At 67.8% G+C, this 16522-nt stretch overlaps 4 protein-coding genes across 9 annotated transcripts; 3 read left to right on the top strand and 1 right to left on the bottom strand.

The window, feature by feature from the left end:
• Positions 1-1265: 1265 nt before the first annotated feature.
• Positions 1266-3952, top strand: PAOX (polyamine oxidase; the record flags this gene model as incomplete). Its single annotated transcript, XM_080348065.1, has 7 exons — positions 1266-1413; positions 1660-2152; positions 2232-2431; positions 2611-2866; positions 3048-3160; positions 3253-3410; positions 3812-3952. The coding sequence occupies 7 exons, from the start codon at positions 1266-1268 to the stop codon at positions 3950-3952; spliced, it is 1509 nt and encodes a 502-aa protein (XP_080204191.1).
• Positions 3953-4490: 538 nt separating this feature from the next.
• On the top strand, positions 4491-7242 carry MTG1 (mitochondrial ribosome associated GTPase 1; the record flags this gene model as incomplete). 6 transcript variants are annotated; one of them, XM_080347993.1, is made up of 11 exons in its annotated part: positions 4497-4623; positions 4691-4757; positions 4969-5071; positions 5147-5227; positions 5466-5522; positions 5681-5771; positions 5851-5912; positions 6113-6209; positions 6368-6449; positions 6553-6665; positions 6765-7242. In XM_080347993.1, 11 exons carry the CDS (start codon positions 4497-4499, stop codon positions 6860-6862), a joined length of 978 nt encoding a protein of 325 aa, XP_080204119.1. In that variant the 3' UTR covers positions 6863-7242. The 6 variants fall into 6 exon arrangements, 4 of the variants coding, with proteins under 4 accessions (XP_080204117.1, XP_080204116.1, XP_080204119.1 ...); XM_080347991.1 differs by having other exon boundaries at positions 4491-4623; positions 4691-5071; XM_080347992.1 differs by having other exon boundaries at positions 4969-5227.
• A 249-nt stretch (positions 7243-7491) lies between these two features.
• SPRN (shadow of prion protein) lies at positions 7492-8550 on the bottom strand (the record flags this gene model as incomplete). Its single annotated transcript, XM_080347932.1, has 2 exons — positions 8500-8550; positions 7492-7894 (listed from the first exon to the last, which is right to left on the bottom strand). The coding sequence occupies exon 2, from the start codon at positions 7882-7884 to the stop codon at positions 7492-7494; it is 393 nt and encodes a 130-aa protein (XP_080204058.1). The 5' UTR covers positions 7885-7894; positions 8500-8550.
• Positions 8551-8980: 430 nt separating this feature from the next.
• ECHS1 (enoyl-CoA hydratase, short chain 1) lies at positions 8981-10946 on the top strand. Its single transcript, XM_080347855.1, has 8 exons — positions 8981-9108; positions 9533-9730; positions 9807-9934; positions 10012-10111; positions 10219-10323; positions 10398-10517; positions 10599-10666; positions 10747-10946. The coding sequence occupies exons 1-8, from the start codon at positions 9009-9011 to the stop codon at positions 10810-10812; spliced, it is 885 nt and encodes a 294-aa protein (XP_080203981.1). The 5' UTR covers positions 8981-9008; the 3' UTR covers positions 10813-10946.
• The last annotated feature ends 5576 nt before the right edge of the window (positions 10947-16522 follow it).

Below are 16522 nucleotides of genomic sequence, written 5' to 3'. Positions count from 1 at the left end.
ACACTTGTGCTCCAGCCCCTCACCCTCTCCTTCCTACTGGCCCGACACACATGTGGTGATAGTGCTTCCCATGCACTCCTTGGTCATTGGTGTTTGTCCTCCTTGCCTGAGAGCTCCTCAAGGACCAGTGACGCCATGAACGGCAGCACCAGGGTCAACCAAGGTGCCGGGGCAGGAGCCCCTGGCCAGGCAGCCCTGCTGGAAGGGTCACGGGGTATTGAGCTGTGCGAGGGGGCTCCAGGGACCCTGCTGTGACCATGCCGTGGCTGCCCAGTGGGTTTGGGATTAGAGCGTCCAACTGACGAGGAGGCAGAAGGGAGCTGGGCTTGTAGGATCTGGCCATGGGGAGGTGGGAGGGTCTGAGAGCTGCCCCCGGTCACAGCGCAGGCAGGACTGGAGGGGATGGGTGAGACCAAACCCCTCTCAGTGGTGACAGGCGATGCAAGAAGGGGGCTCAGTCCTGGATCGCAGCCCAGGGGCATCAGGTGGGAGGTGAGAACCACCAGACAGGTCCGCAGGGAGGTGGTCTCTGCCTGGGGGGCGGGTTCGGGGCTCAGCTGTGCCAAGCCAGGCACTTGCCTGGGTGGTCCGACCCCGGGGCTGCGCAGCTGGACGTCCCCAGGGCAGCTGCACAGCTCAGCGCCCACACGTCGGGAACGTCTGTTCTCCACCCCGGGGAGCTGGCGGCCCAAATGCCCTGGGGCTGTGTCACAAGGCCACCGTCCCCTCACGAAGCCACTGCAAGGCTGGTGTGCAGTGGCGGTTTGCAGCCCTCCCTGTGTGCTTCCCCCCTGCTGCTTGCTGCAAAACCAGCGAGGGGGAAAACCCCTCCAAAGTAAACGCTCATGGGGGATTACAGGCTCCAGCACCGCAGCTCTGACACCCCCGGCTCTTCCTTGCAGGTGACTGTTTCCCAGGCGCTGCTCATACCTGCGGCAGGCAGGGACAAACAGCGCTCGCCGGGGTGGCGGGCGACCGCACTAGGGCTGGGAGCACCCCGGTACCGCCCCACCGGCGGGCCGGACCCAGGCGCACCCCCGGGCAGCGTGGGGCACGAACCGTCGCTGCAAAGAACCACCGGCAGCCTCGGGGACACACGGCTTTATTGGGGCCCCTAACAGCTTGGTGACCCCCGCCCAGCAAGGGTCCCCCACACCAGCACGGGGGGCGGGGCCTGGGGGCGAGGGGCGGGGTCAGGGTGGGGGGCGTGGCGAAGCGGGGGGCGGGGCCTGGCAGGGCGGGCGGGGCGGGCAGCGCCGAGCGCCATGGAGGGCGGTGGCGGGCGGCGGGTGCTGGTGGTGGGCGCGGGGCTGGCGGGGCTGGGGGCGGCGCAGCGGCTCCGCGGGCCCGGCTCCCTCCGCCTGCTGGAGGCCGCGCCCCGCGCCGGGGGCCGCGTCTGCACCCGCCCCTTCGGTACGCGGGAGAGCCGGGGGGGCGGCACGGAGAGGGGGTGCGGGGCTGTAGCGGGGCAGCTGCACCTGCAACCCTCGCCGTGGGGCCGGTCCTGAGTGGGCGGACACGGGGCTGGAGCGGGACCAAAAGCTGGTGGCACAGGGGTGGGGACAGGTGCTGCAGGCTCCAGCGGTTGCGGGGGGGTACATGGGGCTTGGTGTCCCACCCCACATCCGCCTTGGGGTGACCTCCTTCCCCTCCCTGCAGCATCGGGGCTGGCAGAGATGGGGGCGCACTGGATCCACGGCCCCTCGCCGGGGAACCCTGTCTTCCGCCTGGCCATGGACTACGGCCTGTTGGGCCCCGAGGCCGCCCGAGAGGAGAACCAGCAGGCGGAGGCGGGGGGACACCCCCCGCTGTCCTCAGTCACCTACGGCAGCTCAGGGAGGGTGCTGAGCCCCCGGGCCGTGAGGGAAGCCCGCGACCTCTTTGAGACCCTCCTGGCCTCCACACGGGCTTTTCGGGGGGCCAAGGAGCTCCCGGCGCCCAGTGTGGGACAGTACCTGCGGGAGGAGATTGCTCGGAGGGTCCCCGTTTTGGGGGGCGGTAAGGAAGAAGCTCGGCGGCTCCAGCTGGCCGTCCTCGCCGCCTGCTTCAAGCTGGAGTGTTGCATCAGCGGGACTCACAGCATGGACCTGGTGGCCCTGGAGCCCTTCGGGGAGTATGTCTCCCTGCCCGGCCTTGATTGCACCTTCCCGGGGTAAGCGTGGGGCTCTGGAGGGGGGCACAGAAGCGGATTTGGGGGGCAGCCCGTCCCCAGCGGCACCCTCCTCCCGCAGCGGCTACAGCAGCCTGCCCGATCGCATGCTCTCGTCTCTGCCGGAGGGCACAGTGCTGCTCAACAAGGCGGTGAGGACCATCCAGTGGAGAGGGTCCTTCCGTGAGGAAGGGGACCAGGCCAGGGATTTCCCCGTCCGAGTGGAGTGCGAAGATGGAGATGCCTTCCTCGCCGATCACGTCATTGTCACCGTCCCGCTGGGTGAGGACACCAACCCCTTTCCTTGTCCTGTACCCTCCAAACAGGGACTTGCACAAACCCCTTCCCAGCCTCCCCTCTCCCAACGGAGTTCCCACTGGAAACAGGTTTGGGGAGGCGAAAGTATCTCAGACGCCATTTAGGAGCCCATCAAACAGAGCCGCTCGATCTTCTGCCCGCAGGTTTCCTCAAGGAACGCCACCAGGACTTCTTCCAGCCTCCCCTGCCGCAGCAGAAAGCAGAGGCCATTCGCCGCCTGGGTTTCGGCACCAACAACAAGATCTTTCTGGAGTTTGAGCGGCCTTTTTGGGAACCCCAGCAGCAGCTCCTGGAAGTGGTGTGGGAGGACGAGTCACCCCTCGAGGAACCCAACGCTGATCTGGAGGCCAACTGGTTCAAGAAGCTCATTGGATTCGTGGTCCTCCAGCCACCCGAGCAGTACGTGGCCAGGAGCATCAGCAAAGGGGCATCACTGCTGGGGGGGTTTGGGCATCTTTGGGGCAACGTGAAGGAGCATCTTGGTGCCATGTGGAGCTTCAAGACCTTCTCTGGGTGACGGGTGGCCCATGGCACAGCGAGAGGGTGTCAGACAGTTCTCAGCCCCATCTTTCCTCCCCAGGCACGGGCACGTCCTCTGCGGCTTCGTCGCAGGGAAGGAGTCGGAGTACATGGAGACGCTGAGCGACGCAGAGGTTCTCAACACCATGACACACGTCCTCCGCACGCTGACAGGTACCGCCGCCTCCTCCACCCTCACCACCCCAACATCCCTGGGGAAACGCGCACTCGGATTTCTGGATCCCCCCCAAAATCTGTACCTGCAGGGGACCCGCACCTGCCCGCTCCCAGGAGTGTGCTCAGGTCCCGGTGGCACAGCGCTCCCTACACCCAGGGCTCCTACAGCTACGTGGCCGTTGGCAGCTCCGGGGACGACATCGACGTGCTGGCTCAGCCCCTGCCCGAGGACCCCGAGGACCCCAGGGTAACTGCTTTAGGCCACAGGGAGGTGCAGCAGCCGTGGGGGAGGCAGGAAACCCCAGGTGGGGAGGCAGATGGGTGGGAACAGGATGCCTCGGGCCTTGAGGAGCACAGGGAGGTGACATTCCGCACTCTTGCTCTGTGCGGGGGTCAGCGATGCTCAGGTCACCAACCAACCCCCCCATTTCCCTAAAATCCAGGGACACATAGCTCCTTCCAGCATCCTCACGGCACAGGGTGGGTGTCTAAGGATGGGAAGGTGCCCACTCCTTGGCCTCTACATGGCTGCAGAGTGGGTCATGCACGCACACGGTGCCCAAGGGCAGGGACATGAGGCTGGTTTAGTACAGGCCGAGGTCCCCGCTGGGCTGGAGCCCCCGGCGCTCACCTCCCGCCTCGCCACAGCCCCTGCAGCTGCTCTTCGCCGGCGAGGCCACCCACCGCACCTTCTACTCCACCACCCACGGGGCGCTGCTGGCGGGCTGGCGGGAGGCTGAGCGGCTCAACCGGCTCCTGGAAGCACCTGGCCCTGCTTCTCAGCTCTGAGGCGGCAAAATAAAACCCGTTGCTGCTGCTTGGCCTCCTTTATTGAGAAACCTCCCCGGCGGCTGGACGCAGAGGCTTCCTCCGAGGGGATGGATGCGCTTCTGGCCAGAAGAAGGGACTGCGGCGTTAGTACCAGTTGGTGCCGGCGATGAGGAAGCGGGTGTCATCCAGCGGGTCCTGCGTCGGGCCTGGCTCCGGGGCGGGCTGAGGGGCTGCGGGCGGCGGGGGGGTGGGTTGGGGACCAGGCCCCGCCACACGGGGAGCGCTGTGCCCCGCGGGGGGCGCTGCGGGCCCGGCCGGGGGTGCTGTGGGCCTGGCAGGCGGCGCTCCGGGCCCGGCAGCCCCTGTGTCACCGGGACCCCCCGCAGACCGCGGCTCCGCCATGGCGCTGAGGACACGGCAGCCACGCCCGCTAAGGGAACGCCCCGCCCACTCACGTCGCTCCGCCCACTCACGTCGCTCCGCCCACTCAATGTGACCACACTCTCGTGTAGTCCCCCCCTCTCCCGCGCCGGATGTGACGCAACGAAGCGGCGCCGTCGCCATGAGGGTGTGGGCCGGAGCGCTGCGGGCGGCGGCCGCGCCCGGGCCGCTCAGCGGCGGCTTCCGGGAGCGCTTCGATTTCGGCGGCCGCGATGTGGCCTCCTGGTTCCCGGGGCACATGGCGAAAGGTGAGGGCTGGGAGCGGGCGGGCGGCTCCCGGCCCGCCGCCGCCGCTCAGCCCGCGCTGTGTTGCAGGGCTGCGGCAGATGCGGGCCTCCCTGCGGCGCGCCGACTGCCTCATCGAGGTGCACGACGCTCGCATATCCTCCGACACGGCTCCTCACCCCCCGGGGCGCCGGGAAGCCTGCTCCGGACCCCCGGCTGCCCCATCTCCCTCAGGGGCTGACCAGGATCCTCCCTCAGGGCCGCCCCTTCTCCCAGCCCGTGCCCCACAGCAGCCCCATAAACTCCGCTCGCTCTCCCCGTCCCCGCTCCCGCACCGGCACAGTTGTTGTCCTTAGCGGTGCCCACATCCCGCTGTCGGGCCGGAACCCCATGCTGCAGGAGGCGCTGGGCATCCGCCCGCACGTCCTGGTGCTGAACAAGATGGACCTGGCTGATCCGCGCCGGCAGCCGGTGAGCGCCGGGCTGGCGGGGGCCCGCGGGTTGACGCAGGCAGGTGCCGGCAATGCCTCTGTCTGTGCCCTTCAGACAGTGTTGGAGCGCCTGAAGCAACAGGGATGCTCGCACGTTGTCTTCACTGACTGCCAGCGCGATGGCAACGTTAAGAAGGTAACGGGCCAGCAGCCCCATGTCCAGCGTTGCTCCTGCTGGCAGCTGCGGATGTGTGCTGAGCTCCAGCCTCAGTGTCCTGCTGCGGGGAGGTGACGCTGGCTGCTCAGAGCCGTCCTCATTTCCAGCTTGCTCCCTGTTTTGCGCATCCTCCTGGCACAGTGTCCTCCGAGCGAGTGGCTGCTGCCAGCCTGGGTGCAGAGCCACAGTCACGGCCCCTCTCTGTGTTTCCCTGCAGATTGTTCCCCTGGTTGCCAGGCTGGTGGGTGACAGCCTGCGCTACCACAGAGCCGAGGTGAGGCACGGCAGCGAGGCTGCTGGTGCGTTGTGCGGGGAGCCGGGGTGGCCATTGGCAGGTCACCTCCCTATGGGTGGAGGGACGAGGCTGCTCGGCGAGGGCTGGGTTGTTTTGCTGTCACAGCTGCCCCATTGCTGGTAACCACTCACTTGCAGAGCACCGAGTACAGCATCCTGGTGATTGGTGTGCCCAACGTGGGCAAGTCCTCCCTCATCAACTCCCTGCGCAGGCTGCACCTCAAAAAAGGTATTTCTCAGTAGTGCTTGGGCCCAGGGAGCAGCCACCAGCACAGACTTCTCTGACCGTGTCTCTCCTTTCCCTAAAGGCAAAGCCACTGCGGTTGGTGGCGAGCCAGGTGTCACCAAGGCAGTGCTGACCAGGATCCAGGTACCATTCCCACAGCGCAGCCAGCTGGGCGGGTGCTGGCCTCTGCCTCCCTGCCTCGAGGCACCCAGGGCTGATCTCAGAGTGGTGCTCCCCTTTCCACTGAGACCTTAATGAAGGAACTCAGTGCCTCAGTGGTGTCAGACTCTGGGGTGCTAATTGCCGGGCTGCACATCCTAACGGCCCTGCCTCCCCCCTGCCAGGTGTGTGAGAAGCCGCTGATGTACCTGGTGGACACGCCGGGTGTGCTGCCCCCGCGGCTAGGGGACCTGGAGACGGGCATGAAGCTGGCGCTGTGTGGTGAGGTGGCGTCCGTGGCCACGGGGACGTCCCAAACGTGGCTTTGAACCCTCGTTGGGGTGGGAGGGCACTGCTCACAGCGCGTGCTGGGTGGCACGTGGACAGCGTGACGGGTGAGCAGGGCTGGGGGGAAGCTGGGGCTTGACCCACTTTTCTAGGAGCCATCCGTGACCACCTGGTAGGGGAGGACATCATGGCCGACTACCTCCTGTACACCCTCAACAAGCACCAGCAGTTCGGGTGAGCCAGCGGGGGAACCGGAGCGGGGCTGGGGCTGTGGAGGAACCGTCCCTGGGGATGTGGGGGAGCTGCGATGCCGGCAGGGTGACACCTCTTTGGGCAGGTACGTGCGGCGCTATGGGCTTGCCGAGGCCTGCGACGACATCCAGGCGGTGCTGAGGCGCGTGGCGCTCGCCCAGGGCAGAACACAGAAGGTGAAGGTGCTGACAGGCACGGGTGAGTGCACTGGGGGATCTAGTGGGATTACAGGCGTTTGGGGACCCCAGGGGGGCTCTGGGCTCCACTGACACCTCCTTCCACACCCCCTGTCTCCAGGAGATGTCAACATGACGGTGCTCAACTACCCGGCTGCTGCCTACGAGTTCCTGCGGGATTTCCGGGCAGGGCGCCTGGGCAGGGTGACGCTGGACTGAGACCTGGTGTGGGGGAGAGGCGTCAGGCTGGGGACACCCCGCTTCCTCTGCAGGTGTGGACACCTCGCCGTGGAGCTCTGGTGTGTGGTTTGAAGCGGCTCTGCCGGAGCAGCCCCTGGGCTTGGGCTGGGATCCCCGCAGCAGCCGGTGAGGCTGTGCCGCGGTGGCTTCCCCGTGGTGTCACCGCGCAGGGTGATGTGATGCTGTCCGGCGGAGCGCGGTGCCTGACCAGGGCAGGCTGGGGCACGGCTGCTGCTTCCAGCCAGGGCAGAACCCTCGGGGAGCAGTTTCCTCACCTCCGTCCCCAAATAAAACTGCTGTGGGTGGGTGCCAGGGTGGTGGCGGTGCTGGAGTCCCCATCCTGTGCCCCTCACCGCACATCCAGCCACACCTGTGTTCTGCCCAGCTTTATTGCCACCTCCTCGTCCTCCAGCACTGCAAGACCCACATACAGAGGAGCAGCACGGCCTGGGGGGCCTGAGCCACGAGGGTTGTGGGGGGAGACAGAGGGGGCTTCCCACGGGGTCCAGCCCCGCTGGCACCGGGTGACGGGGAGCCGCGGCCAGGCCGGGGGCCGGGCTGAGTCCCGGCCCTGGCAGCATTGGTAGTGGCACCGGGCACGGGTGCTGTCAGCGGCGGAGGGTGGCAGCCAGCGGCCAGAGCCAAGGCAGAGCCCAGCCTGGAGGGGCCCGGGCGGGTGCAGCCGAGGTCCAGGCAGCGGCCGTCCCGTTCCCATCCCGGTACTCAGTGCCGTCACCCGCGGCCAGCTCCCCGGCCAGCCGGGCCCGGCGCAGGGCCACCCCGGCCGCCGCTCCTGCTCCCGCCGCCGCCGCCACCCGCAGGGCCGCCCCGGCCGAGCCGTACCGGGGCACCGACGCCTTCACCCGGCCGCGGGCGGCCCCCCGGGCCCCGCCACGGGCAGCTCCGCGGGCCCCGCCGCGCCCGCCCTTGCCGGCCACCGTGTCACAGAAGGCGGCGGCGAGCAGCATCAGCGCCCAGCAGCACGCCGCGCCGCGCCGCATCCCGCCGCACCTGCCACGGGAGAGCCGGGGCTCAGCGGGGGCTGCCCACGCGTGTCCGCGGCGCGGGGGGGGATGCGGGACGAGCTCCGCCTGTGAGCTGCGTGTGCACAAACGGGATGCACGCCCCGTGCTTGGGGTTGCACACGCGCGCGTGTCGCTCGTGGGCTTGGGTTGCGCGTGCGTGTGCCCCGCGGAGCTGCCCGTGGGTGACACAAACAGGCTCTTGCACGCGTAGCCGTGCACACTCGCGCCCGCCCGTGCACACCGCGCTTACACACGCGTGCACAAGCTGCACGTACTTGTTCGCTCCCGCATGCGCGCCTTCCTTTGCACGCCCGACACGCGCGCGCACTCACCCGCGCCTGGCCACCCGCGCAGCCCCGTGCAAGGCTCGCGGACGCGCGCACGCCTTGCACACACGCGCCGCTGTGCTGCCCGCGGGCGCGTGCACGTTTTGCACGCTGCTCACACGCGCGCCTTGCACGCCCCCACCCCCCGCGGCAGCACGCGTGCGTGCACGCGCACGGCCGCGGGGCACATTCACACACACACACACACACACACACACGCCCGCTCCGGTACCGGGCACACGCCGCCCCCGCCCGCGGGGCTCACCGCGCGCGTTGCTGCCGCCGGCTGCGCTCCGCTCCGTTCCTCCCCGCCCGCGCTCCCGCCACCGCCGCGCTCCCGCCGCCGGCGCCTCCCCCTCCCCCCCACCCCACGCGCGGGGGCGGAGGCGCGCGCTCGGGGCTGCGTGGCGGCGGGGGGCGCGGGGCACGGCGGCCACGCAGCCGCGAGAGGAGGGGGAGGGAGCACCCCCCGGGGCCACTAAACGCCCCTAATCCCGGCCCCACCGGGCCCACTCGTGTCCCTTCGCGCGGGGGCGAGGGCAGGACAGTCGGGCCACGCCCCGCGGGGTGCCGGCCCGGTCGCCCTTTCCCCGACTTCTCGCCCGCGGCACCGGGGAGTCCCACGGCACCGACTGCCCAGGGGCGGGGCGCGGCGGCACCGCCTCGACCAATGGGGATGGCGCGTTGTGGGGCGGGGCCGCCTTGGCCAATGGGGACGCAGCGGGGCGGGGCATCCGCGGGCGGCGGGGCGGGGCCGCTGCACCGCGCTCCGCCATGGCCGCCGCGCTGCGCGCTCTGCTCCGCTCCGCCGCCGCCACCGCGCTCCTGCCGCCGCCCCCCCGCCCCCTCCTCGGGGTGCGAGCCTACAGCGCCGGTGAGCGGGGAACGGGGCGGGGCGGTGGGGAGCGGCGACTGCCGGGGCCTCTACACCGGGCACCGTGCACGGGCCTCGGCACCGGATCTCGCTCTGTGCACGGGGTCCTGCACCGGACACCGAGTCCCTGCACCCCGTATGGGCGCTGGCACTGTGCACCGCGGTCCCAGCAGCGCGGTGTCTTGCACCGGGTCCCAGCACCGCACATCAGCCCGGCACCGGGTGGTCCCTTGCGCTGCACTTGCCCGGGCGGGACCGCACCGGGAATTCCCCGCCAGCCCCGCTCCCGAGCGCCCGGGGGTGACGTCCCGCTCGCCGCCCGTGACCGCTGAAGGTCGCTTTAAGATACGGCGGCGCCGCGGGCGGGTGCGGGGTCTGTGCGGGCGGCCGGTGGCTAACGAGCCGGTGTCGGGGCGGTGGGCAGGGGCCACTTTCCAGTACCTGTCGGTGCAGAAGACCGGGGCGCGGCAGAGCGTGGGCCTGATCCAGCTGAACCGGCCGCAGGCGCTCAACGCCCTGTGCGAGGGCCTGATGGAGGAGCTGAGCCGGGCGCTGGAGGCCATGGAGAGTGACCCGCAGGTGGGGGCCATCGTCATCACCGGCAGCCAAAAAGCCTTTGCAGGTAGGGCAGAGCGACGCACCCCGACACGGGTGTTGGTGGAGGGGGGTTGGTGTCACATCCCCGTGTTGCTTTGCAGCCGGCGCGGACATCAAGGAGATGCAGAACAAAACCTTCCAGGAGTGCTACAGCGGTGGCTTCCTCGCTGGCTGGGACAAGGTCTCCACCGTCCGCAAACCCATCATTGCTGCCGTCAACGGCTACGCCGTGAGTCCCCCCCGCCTCTCGCCGCGCCCTGGCTGCGCCCCGGCACCCCCTGACCCTCCTCTTCCTCCCCATCCCAGCTGGGCGGCGGGTGCGAGCTGGCCATGATGTGCGACATCATCTACGCCGGGGAGAAGGCACAGTTCGGGCAACCCGAAATCCTGCTGGGGACCATCCCGGGTGAGCGGGGGGTGCCTGGCAAGGAGGGGTCATCCAGGACAGAGCGGGGGCAGTGGGGACACCCCCGTGTGCCTCTCTGGACCTTTCCCTTCCCCAAACGGCTCCAGGCGCTGGAGGGACACAGCGGTTGACCAGGGCAGTGGGGAAGTCGCTGGCCATGGAGATGGTCCTCACTGGGGACCGGATTTCGGCGGCGGAGGCAAAGGAGGCAGGTAGGGGCGGGGGTCAGCTGGGGTATGTTGGGGACCCGTCCCCCCACCCCACCACCTCCCGCTGTCCACCCTAGGGCTGGTCAGCAAGGTCTTCCCTGTGGAGAAGCTGCTGGACGCAGCCATTGCCTGCGCAGAGAAAATCGCCAGCAACTCCAAGCTGGTGGCCGCCATGGCCAAGGAGTCGGTCAATGCCGGTAGGGGCTGGGGGCCAACGGGAAGCCCGGGGGGCTGTGGGTTCAGCAGGGAGGTCTCCCCAACTTCTCCCTTGCTCTCAGCCTTCGAGACGACACTGACAGAGGGGATGAGGACAGAGAAGCGGCTTTTTTATGCCACCTTCGCCACTGTGAGTAGGGGGTCAGCCCCACTGCGGGGGGGACGGCGGGGCTGCCGCACCCCCCAGCCTCACCCCTGCGCTCCTCACAGGGTGACCGCAAAGAGGGGATGACAGCGTTCGTGGAGAAGCGCAAGGCGAACTTCACCGACAGCTGAGCCCAGGGATGCAGGTCCCCGCAGCCGCCTGCGCCCCACAGTCCCCGTGTCACCCCGAGGGCTCTGGGACCAGCGGTGAATGATTCCAGATGGGGGATCCCGTTTGCTGTTGCTATTAAAAGGTTTTCCTGGCACTGCCGGGACATGGGGCATCCTTGCCGTGGGGTTCCCCCTCACTGGGAAATGTTGGGGTTCCATGAGACCCCCCACTCCATCACACTGATTTGGGATGCGGGGCTGGGCAAGAGCAGCTTGGTGGAGCAAGGGGTCCATGTGTCCTGCGGGGAGGGGACAGCCTGCGGCTCCTTCATGAGCACAACACCCGTGTGCTGAAGTTGCTCAGCCTCAGCCTCCTGCACTGACCCGAGGCCCGAGTGAGGGGCTGAACTCAGCCCGAGGCAGCATCCTCCCCCTGCCTGGGGACTCAGGGCGAGCCCCAGGAGGGGGAACCCCCAGATTTGGGGGCCCTGCACTTAGCGAGGGCTTTCTGGCAGCACTGAGGAGCCCAGCAGAAGGTGCAGAGGCGAATGGGTTTATTGGGGGCTCATGGGTGCGGAGGGGGGTACCAGGCCCCTTGGGAAGCCCCAGGGGCGGCTCAGCTCAGCCGTGGTGGAGGTGGTCGAGGTCCTTCTCCGGGCCCCTCTGCACCTGCGGGGAGGGCATCCGGGGTGGCCCGCGGACATCGGCCTCCCTGGCACGGTCCTCGGGGTGGTGGAGATGGTCAAGGTCCTTCTCGGGTCCAGCCCGGGCTTGGCCGGGGCCCCCTTGAGCTGCGGCGCTGCTGGAGAAGACCTTGATCCCTGGTACCACCTCTCTGCTCATCTCAGCCTCCTGCGGCGGCTCCACGGCTCTTGCACCCAGGATGCTGGACGAGGGGAGCAAAACCAGGCAGGAAAGGTCTCAGTGCCCCAGGGCTCCAAAATATCCCCGGGAGGCTAAAGTTCACGTCTCAGGGAGCAAATGGGCTCATTTAGCTGCTTATCCTGGGAACGGGCTGGATGGGTCTGGGACATCGGTGCAGGAGCACCACAGCTCCCCAGTGCCGCCAGCAAGATGGCTGGGCCTGGCTGTTGGGTGAGTTGGGGTGATTTGGGGGGAAGCCAGAGCTGGGAGCCCCTGAATTGCTGGGGGGTGCAAAGCCCTGAATGGAATTCCCTCCCCCAAGGGCTTTCCCTTCTGGGGCGCTGCTTTGCTGGGGCTCTCGGGGCTGACGCAGCGCCCGGGGATGCAGGGAGCGCCGCCGCCTCTTACATCCCCTTGGGCAAATCCTGCTCCGCAGCCAGGTCCTCACGTCCGGCGTCGCTGGGAACCTGCGGGGACAGAGGAGACGTGGGGTGGCAGCGCGCAGTTGTGGGTCTCCCTGTGCCCCTCATCAGCTGGGCAGCGGGAGGGCCCGGGGAGGTGGGGGCTCACCTGGGTGCCCCCGGGTGTGGGCAGGAGGAGGGCAGCGCCCAGCAGGAGGGTGACGCTGCAGAGCTGCAGGGCCCTGGGGCTGCAGAGGGACCGAGACACAGGAGCCACGTTGGAGGAGCTGAGCTGGTGGGGCTGCCCGCAACAGACCCTGCCTGTGCCAGCCCCTGCCTGCACCAGATCTGCCTGTGCCAGACCCTGCCTGTGCCAGAGCTGCCCGCACCAGCCCCTTGCCTGCGCCAGAGCTGCCTGCAGCAGAGCTGCCTGCACCAGAGCTGCCTGCATCCAGAGTGGCTGCCTCTCTCCTGCATGAGTTGCTGCCTGTGCCCTGCAACCCACAGCTCCTCCCCACACCCCTGCCTGCAGCCCCAGTCCCTGCCCGCACCCCCTGCCCGCACCCCCAGCTCCTCCTGCCCCAGCGCCCACCCTGCCCGCCCCCCAGGAGCCTTGCGGGGCCGCACCGCTCCATGGCCGCCTTCCGCCCGCTGCCCGGCCTCTGCCCGCACTTTACCCGCGGCGGCCGCTCCCGGGGGCCCGCCCCACACGGCCCCGTGGCACCGGGTGGCACCGGGTGGTGCTCAGGGGAAAGAGTTCAGGAGGAGCAGGGCAGCCAGGGCACCCACGTCCCTCTGCGCTGGGGGTGCACCCATTGGGGCCCATGGGTTTGTGGGTGTCCTGATAAGAAGGGAGTATTTTAGGGTTCTGCTCACCTCAGAACAATGTTTAGATTTCTTAAAGAGAAGTGTGACTTAGAGCTCGGTGGCAGGTTCACTCTGTTATTTACTACCTGGGGGAAATACGCCAAACCAAGTGCCGCTTACCTTCCCTCCAGGAGCCTGTGCCCGATCACAAAGCACCTTTGGGCATCTTCCCTCTCTGATAACTGTTCATCTGGAGTCTGTGTCCTGGAGCTCCCAAGACAAACTTTCAGGCCTGATAACCATATGCAGAGCAGACTTTCAGGAGACAAAATCCTCATGAAAAAGAAACTTAATGCAGTAGAATAGCAGCGAAGTGCGAAATAGGTCTTATAAGTGCTCGGCGTAGTTTGTAGTTGCTTTTAGTAAATATGAGCAGAACTTTACAGCTTAAAGTTTTAGCAAATCCAGCTTACCAAGTAACATGAGGCAAAGGGTATATTAAAAATCATGCAACATTATGTCTCTAAATAATTAATTACATTTAGCGTGCATGTACTTAAGCTAAGTGATTAATATTAAACTTAAATTGGGCTCACCCACAGACCTGTGAGTAGTAAATCCATCGCCACACAGCTCACTGATTGAGCCGGGAGAGCTCAAAGTGGGCTCATCCAGGCTCTCGTATTTCTAGAATAAAGTGGTTAACTCGTAGCCAAATTGCACACAGTAGGAAAAGTGCACGAGGCTCCCTGTGCCCACAAGTTACTGGTGCTCAGGTGCCGTTCGGCTTCCCTGTGGGTCTCCTGGAAGGAGTTCTTGGCCAGGCTGCGGCTCAGGCTTTTCCCTCCTCTGGAGCCTGGACCAACCTGCTGCTGGTTTGGCCGGGCGTGGGGGTCGAGTGCATCCCCCACAAATGTAAAGCAGGTGCCAATGAGAGGAACCGCACCCACAGCGCAGAGGGACGTGGGTGCCCTGGCTGCCCTGCTGCTCCGGGCAGGACACTGAACTCTTTCCCCTGAGCACCACCCGGTGCCACCCGGTGCCACGGGGCCATGTGGGACGGGCCCCGGGAGCGGCCGCCGCGGGCAAAGTGCGGGCAGAGGCCGGGCAGCGGGCGGAAGGCGGCCATGGAGCGGTGCGGCCCCGCAAGGCTCCTGGGGGGCGGGCAGGGTGGGCGCTGGGGCAGGAGGAGCTGGGGGTGCGGGCAGGGGGTGCGGGCAGGGACTGGGGCTGCAGGCAGGGGTGTGGGGAGGAGCTGTGGGTTGCAGGGCACAGGCAGCAACTCATGCAGGAGAGAGGCAGCCACTCTGGATGCAGGCAGCTCTGGCGCAGGCAGGGTCTGGTGCGGGCAGGATCTGGTGCAGACAGGGGCTGGTGCAGGCAGGGGCTGGTGCGGGCAAGGTGTGGCACAGGCAGCTGTGGTGCGGGCAGGGTCTGGCGCAGGCAGCTCTGGCACAGGTGGCTCTGGTGTGGGAGGCTCTGGTGCAGTCAGGGTCTGACACAGGCAGGGTCTGGCGCAGGCAGCTCTGGTGCAGGCAACTCTGGCGCAGGCAGCTCTGGCACAGGCAGCTCTGGCACAGGCAACTCTGGTGCAGACAGGGTCTGGTGCAGGCAGGGTCTGGTGCAGGCAGGGTCTGGTGTGGGCAGGGTCTGGTGCGGGCAGCCCCACCAGCTCAGCTCCTCCAACGTGGCTCCTGTGTCTCGGTCCCTCTGCAGCCCCAGGGCCCTGCAGCTCTGCAGCGTCACCCTCCTGCTGGGCGCTGCCCTCCTCCTGCCCGCACCCGGGGGCACCCAGGTGAGCCCTCACCTCCCCGGGCCCTCCCGCTGCCCGGCTGATGAGGGGCACAGGGAGACCCACGACTGCGCGCTGCCACCCCACGTCCCCTCTGTCCCTGCAGGTTCCCAGCGACGCCGGACGCGAGGACCTGGCTGCGGAGCGGGATTTGCCCAAGGAGATGTAAGAGGCGGCCGCTCTCCCTGCATCCCCGGGCGCCGCGTCAGCCCCGAGAGCCCCAGGAAAGCAGCGCCCCAGAAGGGAAAGCCCTTGGGGGAGGGAATTCCATTCAGGGCTTTGCACGCCCAGCAATTCAGGGGCTCCCCGAGATGTGAACTTTAGCCCCCCGGGGATATTTTGGAGCCCTGGGGCACTGAGACCTTTCCTGCCTGGTTTTGCTCCCCTCGTCCAGCATCCTGGGTGCAAGAGCCGTGGAGCCGCCGCAGGAGGCTGAGATGAGCAGAGAGGTGGTACCAGGGATCAAGGTCTTCTCCAGCAGCAGCGCAGCTCAAGGGGGCCTCGGCCAAGCCCGGGCTGGACCCGAGAAGGACCTTGACCATCTCCACCACCCCGAGGACCGTGCCAGGGAGGCCGATGTCCGCGGGCCACCCCGGATGCCCTCCCCGCAGGTGCAGAGGGGCCCGGAGAAGGACCTCGACCACCTCCACCACGGCTGAGCTGAGCCGCCCCTGGGGCTTCCCAAGGGGCCTGGTACCCCCCTCCGCACCCATGAGTGCCCAATAAACCCATTCGCCTCTGCACCTCCTGCTGGGTTCCTCAGTGCTGCAAGAAAGCCCTTGCTAAGTGCAGGGCCCCCAAATCTGGGGGTTCCCCCTTCTGGGCCTCGCCCCAAGACCCCGGGCGGGGGGAGGATGGTGCCTCGGGCTGAGTTCAGCCCCTCACTCGGGCCTCGGGTCAGCGCAGGAGGCTGAGGCTGAGCAACCTCAGCACATGGGTGTTGCACAGAGGGACAAGGGGGTGACAAAGGGGGTTTTTCCACCGAGAGATGAGGAAACCAAATCAGTGCTGCTCATCCCTTTGGGGCCACCAGCTCCCCTGGCAGGGGCCATCAGGGTCAAACAGCACTGGGCAGGCCAGGGGGACCAGGGGAAGCGCGGCAGCACAGGGCGGCGCAGACCCGGGCAGGGGGTGGCACGGGGGCTGTGCTCAGCTCCTCCGGCGACACGTGGCCGCAGGACGAGGGACGCTGCCGGCACCTCCTGGTGCCTGAGGGGAAGATCCTGACCGGGGCCCCCACACTCAGACCACGCTGGCACTTGGCTGCCTATCACTGTTTATTGGAGCTGCCCGGCAGCGCTTCCTCCCCTACTCAGAGCTGGGGGGACTTGAGCAGGGGACCCTCAGTCCTGCCCGGCTCTTGGGGTGCTGATCCATCCCGCGGGGGCAGGAGAGGCGGGAAGAGCCCCGGTGCCCGGGAGAGGTGTCTGTGGGACCATGTCGTCCTGTGCTCCGGCAAGAGGGTGGTGCCTGGGGGTGAGGAGCAGGGTCAGAGACACCCACAAACAGGTCCCGGTCCCCATCCTGCAGCACACAGGCTGGTGTCCCACCCTGCCCACAGACACCCCCCACCTGCACCCCCCACACCAGGATGCTCCAGCCCCCCCGGGCTCCTCGCAGCCCTGCAGGCTGGGAAACCCTCTCGTGGCATTTTACCCCAGCTGCAGGGGGATCTGGTGGCTGCTGCCCGCTTGCCCGTCGGCTCCAGCCAGCCCCAGCTTTCCAAAGGCCTCCTCCAGCTGCCTGACCTGGGAACGGCGGTGGGGGCAGAGTCAGGGCACGGCCCCTGTGTCGTCCAGCACAGGGGGCCTTTGGCTGCCCCTCCCTGCCCAATCCCCCCACCATCCCCACAGCCCCCTCGGGGACT

The sequence above is a fragment of the Nesoenas mayeri genome, assembly GCF_963082525.1.
Source record: "Nesoenas mayeri genome assembly, chromosome: 7".
NCBI lineage: Eukaryota > Metazoa > Chordata > Aves > Columbiformes > Columbidae > Nesoenas > Nesoenas mayeri.
Note: the sequence above shows the minus strand (reverse complement) of the source record. Positions and strands in the feature narration are given on the sequence as shown.

Excerpts from the sequence above, each read along its gene's own strand:
- ECHS1 (XM_080347855.1), top strand. The coding sequence starts at position 9,009 with ATGGCCGCCGCGCTGCGCGCTCTGCTCCGCTCCGCCGCCGCCACCGCG. Across the intron at positions 9,935-10,011 it reads CTGCCGTCAACGGCTACGCC|CTGGGCGGCGGGTGCGAGCT; the intron begins GTGAGTCCCCCC and ends TCCCCATCCCAG. Across the intron at positions 10,324-10,397 it reads GGCGGAGGCAAAGGAGGCAG|GGCTGGTCAGCAAGGTCTTC; the intron begins GTAGGGGCGGGG and ends TGTCCACCCTAG.